General features: G+C 37.9%; 1 protein-coding gene across 2 annotated transcripts in view; it reads left to right on the forward strand.

Moving 5' to 3' along the window:
- vcanb (versican b) overlaps nt 1-11,262 on the forward strand; it is a 55,185-nt gene extending 43,923 nt beyond the window's left edge. For both annotated transcript variants that reach the window (XM_041244774.1, XM_041244784.1), the window contains exons 12-16: nt 2,470-2,628; nt 3,345-3,427; nt 7,967-8,111; nt 9,068-9,250; nt 10,116-11,262. In XM_041244774.1, coding sequence (XP_041100708.1) covers nt 2,470-2,628; nt 3,345-3,427; nt 7,967-8,111; nt 9,068-9,250; nt 10,116-10,252 — 707 coding nt within the window. In that variant the 3' untranslated portion in view covers nt 10,253-11,262. The remainder of the gene's footprint in view (nt 1-2,469; nt 2,629-3,344; nt 3,428-7,966; nt 8,112-9,067; nt 9,251-10,115) is intronic.

Genomic DNA, 11,262 nt, shown 5'->3' on the forward strand with positions numbered 1-11,262 from the left:
GTCAGCACATTTTATGTGGTAAACTAGTACAACTATGGTGCTGTGCTTAATCTTGAATGACTGCCCTGTTTGAAATATCTGCAGTAGTTTAATTTAATTAATTCCATCCAGCTATCAAAATTCTACAGACCAGTTCTCTACAGTAATTTCTAATGTTAAATGAATCTGTTGTATATACATGAACTGGGCTTTTAACTATAAATAAGATGAGTAACCACCAATAAGCTGTCTTCTCTACTTCTCTGCTTTTTTTAGTTTCTAGCAGGAATTGTATTTTATTTATAAAAGAAACAAACAATGTTGCCAACCCTATGGGCATCCACACTTTATAATTGTTGACAGTTTGCAAATTGATCAACTCCAATCAACACCCTTTGATTACACACGTCTTTCACACGATGCAAGTGTAATTATGTAAATAGCTATAATATACTGTGATTTCTAAAGAACAACTTTATTAGGAGTCACAGGGCAGTGGGGGTTGAGAAGTCGCATGACGGTGAAGCAGAAAATAATTGGGAGCATCAGGACTGTGACTTCCTAGACAGTCAGACTGAAAGATGTTGTTATTGTAGCTCACAGGCCAATGAAGTCAATACCTCAATGCCCATGCCTTTAATTATGACTGAATAGGGTACCTCTGAAATGAGAAGAATTGTAATATAATAGTTGGAACTGATTCCTGGTTCCTAGTCCAAGCTAATAAGCTAGGAGATATTGAAGCTGGAACATGCAAAGCTGTGATAGTTTTTTTTTTTCATTTGTATAAATTACTCAGTCTTTTCTTAAACAATAGTTCTAGCCTTTTGATTGAGCTAGTGTTCCCCAAACCACTGGGGGCAGAGGGGTGTGTGAAAACACTGGGGGGGGAGAATATGTTTTTGGCATGTGAGAGGTATATCTGTATATTAAAAAATGGATTGGAGATTTCCTTTAACCTTAATTACATGTAAGTACGGCATTCTTTTATGCATTTGAGCTTGTAGAAACTGGATGCTGACTGATTACTTTGAATAAACTTTATAAACACACTGTGAAAACGTTACACTTAACTGTTTCAGCTCTCACGATGCACCAGGAGAATGGTGCTAGGAAACGCTCACATGTGCTCAGTATAGTACAGCATGAATACAAGCAAAAAGAAAGTCTACAACATTTTTAAAAATGATATGTTTGTCAGTGCTGTATAGACCATGCTTTGCAGAGTATCTGAACAATTCTGTGAGCGCATTTCTGAACTTTGAATTGTAAATATAAAGGCATGTCTAGGCTGGCTTTTGTGTTCCAACAATGTTTACTGTGAAATAGTCTGCTGGACTGGATTTTTTGTAAGTGATGTATTGTAAAACATTGTAAACCATTTCAGATTGGTATTTATGCAATAAGAAAATTAAATGCTGTATGGCTTTTTAATTACCTAAATAATTGGGGCAGTAGAACTACATTTCATGTTTTGGCATCAATTGAGCTGCATTTTCTGAAGATCTTGCCACGATTTAGGTAGGGCCTTAATTAATATCATTATTAACTCATGAATTGTGTTTAGGTGGGAACACTAACGATAGCACTGAGGAAGTTTCGACCCCCCAGTCGTAAAAAGCTTCCACCGCCACTGTCCCAAACCCTAAATGCCTCTTCAGGCTTCAAAATCCCAACAGAAAGGTCAGCAAAGTTAAACAGACCCCAAATTATTTTTAGGCTGAGTGTATGTGTGTCAGAGTTCAACCCCCCTTGTGCTCTGAAATGTGTGGCTCTAGTTAGTTAGGGGTCCCTGGTTAATATTAGTAATCTCTTCCCTGGTTTTTCATCTGTAGCTGTCAGATCTAAAGTAGAAACTGATACCTTGTCATTTACTAAGCCTCTCTCCTGCTGGAGGTCTTTAATGTCGTTTCCAATGATCTTGTTTGCCTCTGCTCCCCCCACTCTGTTCTTTCCTTTTCTAAAGCTGTCATCACTCAACTGCTCTGGCATGTAGTAACAGCACTCACCGAAAAAGGTCTTTATGAGCAATATTTAATATAATCAGCAAAAACTGAAATACTCTTCAGGGCATCATTATAGGGAATGGCTAATTAATTTATAATGACTTATACTGAGACATATCATTATGTTCTTAATCTAAGGTCACTCCTTCTCACTGAAAGGATTTCAGTGATCCTGTATGTGTGGGTTCATTCACTAAAGCCTGCTGGGGACTGTGTGGCACTGTGGGTTAAAGTACAAACCCTTTTCCTCTGGAGGACAGGATTCAAATACAGCTTGGACCCAATCAATTTGGGATTGAGCATTTTGGTCCCATACCCATATACCTTTCTTTTTGATAACTGACATAGAATAATCCACACAGTAAATACCGGGGACAGACTGAAACTCACTTTTTTGAGAATTCCAAACCGTCTTTATTGTTTATATTAAACACAATGGCAGTGTTGTACCTTAGTACTTAGTGCTTTTCATGTTTTTTTTCAGACACTCAGACCTGCGACTACGGTTGGCACAAATTCCAGGGGCACTGCTACAAGTACTTTGCCCACCGCCGCACCTGGGATGCCGCAGAGAGAGAGTGCCGCCTGCAGGGGGCACACCTCACCAGTGTCCTCTCAAATGAAGAACAGCTCTTTGTGAACCGTAAGTGTTGATACAGTACAAAAATGTGTAAAAAAAATTTCTAAGTAGTGTTAAATGGTTTTAAGAAGCTAATTACTTGTTTTTTTTTTCTTTTTAAATATTGACTTAATAAGGTTTTTTATTCCAGTACAATTGTTTTTTTTGTAAGTCCAGACAAGTTTCATGGTCTACTTGAATGCTCTACTTAAATAAGTAACATGACTTATTTAAATCAATCTTTACTAAGCTATTTGTAGAGTGCATTAGCTGTACAGTTCACTGGGTTGACTACATGGGAGATTACACTGTACAACTGAATCATGGAGAATGTACTGTATGTGTCTGGCAGAGCTAGTGTTAGTGTGCTGATTGTGGTTTTCAGTTTAAAGTACAAGCTAGTCCCAAAGACTTTGAAGGTTGCAGGGTGAAGGCCAGAATGGTTAACTGAGCTCAAAGGTCAGATTTCCTACAGCAAATAAACAAGCAATTTTCCTGTTATCAGTAAGAATTGCTTTAAGAACTTGAGGCCAGAAGGCGTTAATAACCACATTGTGGCCATGCTGAATTTATATAAAAAAGAGACAGCTAAATAGTTCTGACTGTTTCCAAAGCTGGGCTTGAGAACAGGAAGCATGATTCATGAGTATAAAAATGATTTTTCTTATTATTATTTCCAATGGCATCCTAATATGGAAGTTCTGTCAAGGCTTTACTTTTGTTTCTGTTGTTCCCTTTAGGTTTGGGTCATGACTACCAGTGGATTGGACTCAACGATAAGATGTTTGAGCAGGACTTCCGCTGGACCGATGGCAGTCATCTGGTGAGACAACATAAGAAACAACCTAAGCTTTTCATTGCTTTGCCAGGATCCGATGTGATACAAAAGCAAGCCTTTGCAGCAACAAACTCCTTCCTATATGACCTCGACAGAATGGTCCTGTTGACCACTTCCTGTAGTCTTCTACTGTTGTCATGTTACCCGCAGCTGAGCTTTGTACAGTGAAGGGGGTGCCCCTGGTTGGTGACCCCACTGTTTGCAATATCAGTGACCTTTTATTTAATTAGTAATGCTTCAGATAGGATAAAAGTAGGTCACTTTTTATTTTCTTGGAAGCGGATTGTGCATTGATGACCAAGAAACCCAGTGGCGGGTTTATGGAACCAGTGCTTGCATTCCAGTCTGGCAGCTTTCAATCCAGTTGGAAATAGGTGTCAGTAGAAAAGCCACTTTCTGTATCAGAAAACAAGGCTCTAACCGTCTATGTTGTTCATAAGAGCACTGAATTAGGAGTATATTTTATATGTTACATTTTTAAAAGGGAGATTTGAATCTTGAAGTGTATATTATCTTGTATCTGCCTGTCGGTGTGCGTTGCCTCACTGATGGATCACCCGTGGTGTAGACTACTCCACGTGGGGCTGGTTGTCATGGAGAACAGCAGGGGTGGAGCAGACTCTGGCATGAGTGTTGCTTAAAGTAAGCAGGAAAGTGGCTAATTGTATGCCCCGGAGTTCAAATTAGTTTTAACTTCAAAGTCAAAATTAACATAACGCCGGGGGGTGGGATATTGAAAAAATAACCCTTTGGTTATCCCTGCATGTCAGTTCAATTGTACAGTAAATCAATGCATGAGTAGCACATTGAAAGCCAGCAGACAGATGAAGGCAGTTGAACATGTTGTTTCAGATATGTTTGATGCAGGCAGCGAGACAATTTTGGAAGTCAGCATGATCCGATTCATTAGGATTGTACTGCAACTGATGCATCATCAGGTTCACACAAAAATACACAAGAGATATCCTACAAAGTGAATATTACCATTATGTTAATAAGTCACGAGTAGGATGTCTCTTACTGTTATAATTTTGGCCGAAGCGAGCTGGAAGCTCAAACTGTGAACAATTATTAGCACCATAGTGTGTTTCTAAAAAGGCTGGGGAAGGAGTACTCTAAATAACATTTCCCCAAGTTACTCCCACAATGTATTGAGGAGAAAAGAAACCACTCTGCATCAAGGTCTGGATAAGTGAAATAGCACACAATTATGGAATAGGGGTAACTATCATTTATTTATTTATTATTTTATTTTTTATATTATAAAAGAAAACAATAAACTGTGCAGTAACAAATAAGAGCACTCAGAAATAAAGTTACTGAAGTAGAGAAAAGGGCACTCCCAGCATTGTGCATAGTTGCATTTCCATTTCTTAAAACTGACTTTCATTTTTCAATTCTGAGAAATGAAAGCCTCCTGGATAGACAGCTGAAGGACAAACCAAGTACTCCTAATATTACATCAGTGTTTTTTTCTGTGATCTCTTCCCAAGTATGTATTCCAATGACTAACACTGACTAACATAAGCCCCAATGGGATGAGTAGCTAACTGGTCACAGTATATCTTTCTTCCTCTGGCTGATGACTTCCAGTTATCTGTCACTTAGACTGAGCACATGACTTCCTTCAGTTGTGCCAGTCTGGATTTAGTTAATGCAGCGTAGCAGACAGGGGCAGGGTGCAAATACCCACACAACATTTGGGATTCAAGTTTCAAAAGCACACCTCAGGGTGTTTTCATGTCCCACGGTATAATTTCCCAGATAAAAAAATTCTCAACCTGATGTAATTGCTGGATGCTGCAAAGGTCCTGCTTTTAGTCCCTAGTTACAAAAGATTGGAAATAATTTGTGTTTTGTGTGTGTTGTGGTGAAGTCTACCACTACCCACGATCATTTTGGAGAACCAGTTGACATTCATCAAGGGGCAGGCCAGCAGTGAAGGGCAAATGACCTATCCCATGCCAAGCCCTGGCAAAGACAGTGACTGGGCACATTTTCATTGGGTCATTAGCTGCCAAAACTATTTAGCTCTCTGTTTCTCCTTTTATATCAAATGAATGTATTAGATGGTTGAGACACAGGCTCGGATTTTATGATTAAGTATTCTCTATATTCCCTTCTGATGAAAACGCAGACGATAGCGCTTCCCGGACCAAGGGAAAACAACAGAATATTATAAGGTATCTTTACATGTCTTTAAAACGGTAGATAAAAACCCCCGAAAAAACATGTTATTTTTATAGATGGTATTCAGGGAATAAATAAAGTGGTTTCCTTCTTTGTTATCTTCAACTGCTTATCAGTCAAAATCAAGAAACCAATAAAAAAAAAAAAAAAAAAAAAGCTTGTTTCAAGGAAAGTTGACCTTATTTATTTGCTCAACAAAAGTAGGGCAATGCTGGTGAAACAACAAACAATTCAGTCTTCCTGGTTTGTGGAACTTGTGTTCATAGTATTTAAGGGCTAGGAGTATGAAGTGCCAACAATAGCATTTTTTGGGTGAAGAGTTTTAATGTTCAGCTTCTGAAATACATACTAAGGAGCTTCCTTCACTCTGTCTTCCATATAAAGCTTTGTTGGGGCGCATCTAAATGTGGAAAAAAGTATCGTGAAAGCATGGTACAACATTGGCAAACGAGAGACTAAAATTGTATGGTGAAAATAAATTTACCATGGCACACTATTATAAGGAGTGGCCCTGACCATGCTGCTGTGTGTGCATTCAGCTGTGACATTACCAGATGGGGCTGGGCACTTGTAAACCAATGCTGCACACACGTAATGCTAGCACACCCATGTGGACAGATCAGGTAATACTAGTATGCGTTCACTATTTTTAAAGTTATATATATTATTTTTTTTTCTCTGGGTGAGCTGTCAGGTTTCCAGATTTATCCAGAAATTGAACAGTTACTGTAAAACATTCGGTCACTTGTCATGAGCATTTGAAACATCTATTTATGGGTCACTAAGGCATTCTGCTGTATGTCTGCTAATCTTCCATTGATTTAACTAGCAAGGAACCCTCTAAAATAACAGAAAGTGGGTCTCTGTTTCTGAAGCAACTTCTTTTCACATTGAAAATGGTGCATTGCAGGCACAGGCTCATTCATCTTTTTTGTGTGAGGAAGAGTATACATTAACATAACTTCTAACCTCTTCTGCCTGCAGAGATGAATATAATCAGCCATATGAATTTAACACATGAAATAATATCAGTAATTGGACAAAGACACTATATAACAGGAAAGCAAACATGACGTTCTCTTAATTGAGTGTAACAGAAATGTAGGTCCGGCTGATGCACTGATTACTGTGAGGAGACTGAAACCTGCAGCATTGTAAACCAAACCCCAAAACATGCTGCAGTGTCTACACAGTGAGGAGCCTGTATTAATCCCCATAACGCTGAGCTGTTACAGTAACATATACACAGGGTATAATAATTGGAATACAGGAAGTGGAAACAACATTGCAGTTTTAGCTTAAATTCTGCAAGCATAAGCAGGAAAGTTTGTTGTATCCAGCTACTCAAATGCATTGTAACAGATTATAATTTGTGACGCATTATCAGTTGCTGCAGAGTGGAAGTATTAAACAGATTGCAGACTCGGGAATCCCAAGATAATGTAGGCCTGCTGCTTGCTGTTAGAGGGAGATAAGAAGGCTGTCTGTGTGGGCAAGTGCTGAAAGGCAACAGTAGATTATGGGCCCATAGCTACAGCTTACAGAAACCAGTAGCGTTTAATTTACTGTACATTCAATAGTTTTCACAACTATGCAACAGAAATATATTGTCTACGGTATTAAAATGCAGTAGACAGAATTAATTTCAGTAGTTACACTGGAGGAAAAAAAGCTGCTCAGCTATTCATCTGAAACTGGGTGGAGTGCTGCTGAACTATTCATAAGCATGGCACTTCCTCCACTCACACTGATCGGACTATTGCAGTTTATGCTAACTAAAAGAGGGCCAAAATAAACCTGCTTAATGACGTTATCAGATCTGACCTAACGGTCTTGTAATGCCTTGAGCTATCAGACATTCCTGCCAAACCACAGGAGTTTAGCTAAATCTGAGCATTTTTGGCCCTGTAGTCACAATCATGCACAGTTCCCATGATTGTTTTAATGTCTTATTGCACAAAATAACAGATTTTTATCTGATAGCTAAGTGGGGTTTATTAGCTGAAATATACAGTTACTGTAATGTAATGTTTATCATTATCCCAGGGAAATAAAATAAATAAATACATGTTCTTCACTCACAAGATCTTTAAGAGAGCTTTGCTGTTGTGGAGTCCTGGTATGAATTGAAGACAAGTTAATGGCGCTGTCGTAGTTGTACTTTGTTAGTGCTATGACAGATCCATAGTTTTAATTTAATCCAGACCCCTCTTTATATTGATAACACTGTAGATGGCATGCATACAGTGCATTACTTGTATTCCTATCATGAACCACCTATTGTATATGGTGAGGGGCAATGCAATAACCCGTTTGCTTGTTTTTTTCTTTTAGCAATATGAGAACTGGAGACCTAGCCAGCCAGACAGCTTCTTTTCATCTGGGGAGGATTGCGTAGTTATGATCTGGCATGAAAATGGCCAGTGGAACGATGTGCCCTGTAATTATCATCTCACCTACACCTGCAAAAAGGGGACTGGTAGGAGAAATACATTTTCATTTTGTATCATTAACCATTAACAGTATCATTGAAGAGAGATTTGCAAATGTGGAACATAACAGCTTTTGTATGTAATATTTTTGAGACTGTTTTACAGAGCAGCACTAACAGGACGGTGTGGTGAAATAGTGGTTGTCGATAACCTCGTCCGTAATACCAGGAAGAAACTGATTCGCTGAGAACAAGGCCTGTGGCAACTGTAATTTGGAAACAAAACTGAAACTTTTAAGGACATAGAAATGAAGCAAAAAATAAAATAAATAAATAACTTCAGTTGGGAAAAAAGTAACTTTGGTCAATTTTCATTATTCAGTTAAGTTACTAAAGGGTTGATTTGATCAACCCATATCCTGGGATAAGACAAAAAAGATCATTTTACAGCACTGGGGAATCACCATTTAGAATGCTTTAATAAAATCCATTAAAATGCTTTAATAAAATCCAGCTGTGGCAAGGTTGATGGAAAGTCCGAGGGAATATTAGTTGTGAGCCTCTAAAAGTGCTACAGACCAGTTTACAATCAAAACACGTATACTGTGCTTGTGTTTAATAAGCTGAAAAACAGATGAGTCAGCGTGTCATGACAGAAGCTTCCAGCTAGCACATCTCTGCTGAAAGTTTCCATTGAACCCCATATGAAAAAAAGCCAGCTCCGAACAATGAGGAAACCTTACCCATTTTAATGAACCATGACCTTGATTTAGGATTTAATGTACAGCCCTTCAACCACTTATGTCTACAGTATAAGAAACTTATCAAAGTAGGTCACTATTTATCTCTGCCCCTGTAGCCTTCAAGCTTACAAAAATGAAAATCTGTATTGAAAGACAGAAATGTTAGTAATCCCTGAAAATTTTATCAGCGTAACTTTTACTGCTTAAGATGTTTAAGTTGTTGCATAGATACTGAATATTATTTTTTTTGTTCAATTTTAGTTGCCTGCGGTCAGCCTCCGGTTGTGAATAACGCCAGGACGTTTGGCAGGATAAGGCCACGCTATGAGATCAACTCCTTGGTCAGATATCACTGCAGAGAAGGTTTCATCCAGCGGCATGTACCAACTATCAGGTGTAGAGGAGACGGAAGATGGGACGAACCAAAAGTATCCTGCTTGAGCTGTAAGTTGTTGCATTAAGTAATATCAACACAAGCAGTTTAAAAGAAAGGTTTATACACAGCTGGCCAGCATGCATAACACATCTGAGAGTTGACACAGGACAGCCTACCCCCTTGAAATGTGCAGAAGAAACCATTGCAGGAAAAATGACATTGTTTATTTAGTGTTGTCATATTTATCATAAACCCTTCTGTTTTTTTTTTTTTTTTTTAAGTTTGTGATGTAAGGTTGTAAAAGCTAGATTTAATAACTTAAGTTTGTGATGTAAGGTTGTAAAAGCTAAGAAAGGTTTATACACAGCTGGCCAGCATGCATAAAAAAAAAAAAAAAAAAAGGAAAAAATACCCCCTTGAAATGTGCAGAAGAAGAAGAATTTGAATTGAGTGGGGGAAGAAGTACCTTTTTTTATAAAAAAAAATTTCGTTTAGGCCGATGAATTACACCCGTTAGGGACGGCATGGGTTGGGGTCACGATATTAGGGATGACAGCCTTGTGACCTAAACTTGAAAAGAATTTACTGTAACAAATAGTATTTATAACGATTCCAATTATAAAAGCTAGAATTTAATAAATGGTCATTTAAAAAAAAAAAAAAAGAAAAACTCGCCAAAAACTGTGTCTTCTTAACTCAGGGGCTGATATGTCATGCCCTGCTGATATAAATCACATCTGAATATTTTTTAAATCACCTGTATTGCATCAACTACTTATTTTGATGTGCAATCCCGCAATAACCAAGTACAGGTGACTAAACCCAGCATTATTCCCCAGTGCTATATAATGCCCTAGAAAATGATTTTGCCCTCTGCCACTGTGTACACTGTGATTGTTTATTAAATGACCTTTTATTTTGTCTCTTTCGCAGCATCCACTTACCAAAAGACTTACGCAAAGAGATACTATAACAACAACTTTGACAAGAGTGGTACAAGGAGCCCCAACAAAAATCATGTGAGACACGTACATCGCTGGATCAACAGGCAAGAGGAATGGAGGCGCTGAGCAGCTCCAGGGAGCCAGGTCTCCACACTCATCCAGCCAAAGTCCTGATGAACAGTGCCTTTAATGACGTGTATTGGGAGGTTTTAAAGTGCATTTCAGAGAATGGCCTTCAGTGTTAAAAGAACACACCAGAAACGAGTGCCTGATAAGTTATCAGATGTTTTATTTTTTTTTAACTTCTAAAATGAGTTGAAAGTCTTGTTATCAAAGCATACTGAGAAGTCTTTTTCTTGGGTGATGTTTTTTTGGTATTGTTTATTTTTTTTTGTCTTTATCTGTAAACTTATTTCCGGCCTCATACTTTTTCACTGTACTAGTCTCCTGTTTAAGCAATTCCACAGCACGACACAGCAGTCTGTACTTGTTTAACAAGTAACACCATCTACCAGTCCAGTGAAGAAAAGAAAACATGTAAATAAGAGTAATGTGACAGTTTAATAATGCTTAAATAGTGTAAATAAATATTCATATTTAAGCAGACATAGTACTTGTTACTTACCATTGGTCATTCAGAGGATCTTATCCATTGTTTATGCTGCTCCAAGTTGAGGCTGGGAATTGTTTGAATAGCTTTATTTAAAAAAAAAAAAAAAAAAAAAAAAAAAAAAAAAGATTTGTGAAAGGAAGGAAGGCTAACTGAAATTTAACTCGTAACTGAGGGCCTGTTTCCTGAAAATGAAACATTTTCTGCTATTCTATATAGTATAATGCATTCTAAAGCACATCTAGAGACTGCAATACAGAGCCACTCACACATTCAGCCATCATCGACCAATCACATTCAGAGACTGCCCGAGGATATGACTGCCTTGCTCAGAATATGGTTGGCCCCCACTAGAGATCAAAGTGCCAGTAATACATTAACACACTTTGTATTTTGATCTCATTCACTCTCTCGGATATGGTAGCTTTGAGCGGTTCTCAAACAAATGCGCTAAACTAAAATTATGTTATTATAGAACTGCATTTTGCTACTTTTATTGTAAATAAAACATTTTTTTGTATATATA

This window comes from Polyodon spathula, chromosome 1 (assembly GCF_017654505.1).
Source record: "Polyodon spathula isolate WHYD16114869_AA chromosome 1, ASM1765450v1, whole genome shotgun sequence".
Lineage (NCBI taxonomy): Eukaryota > Metazoa > Chordata > Actinopteri > Acipenseriformes > Polyodontidae > Polyodon > Polyodon spathula.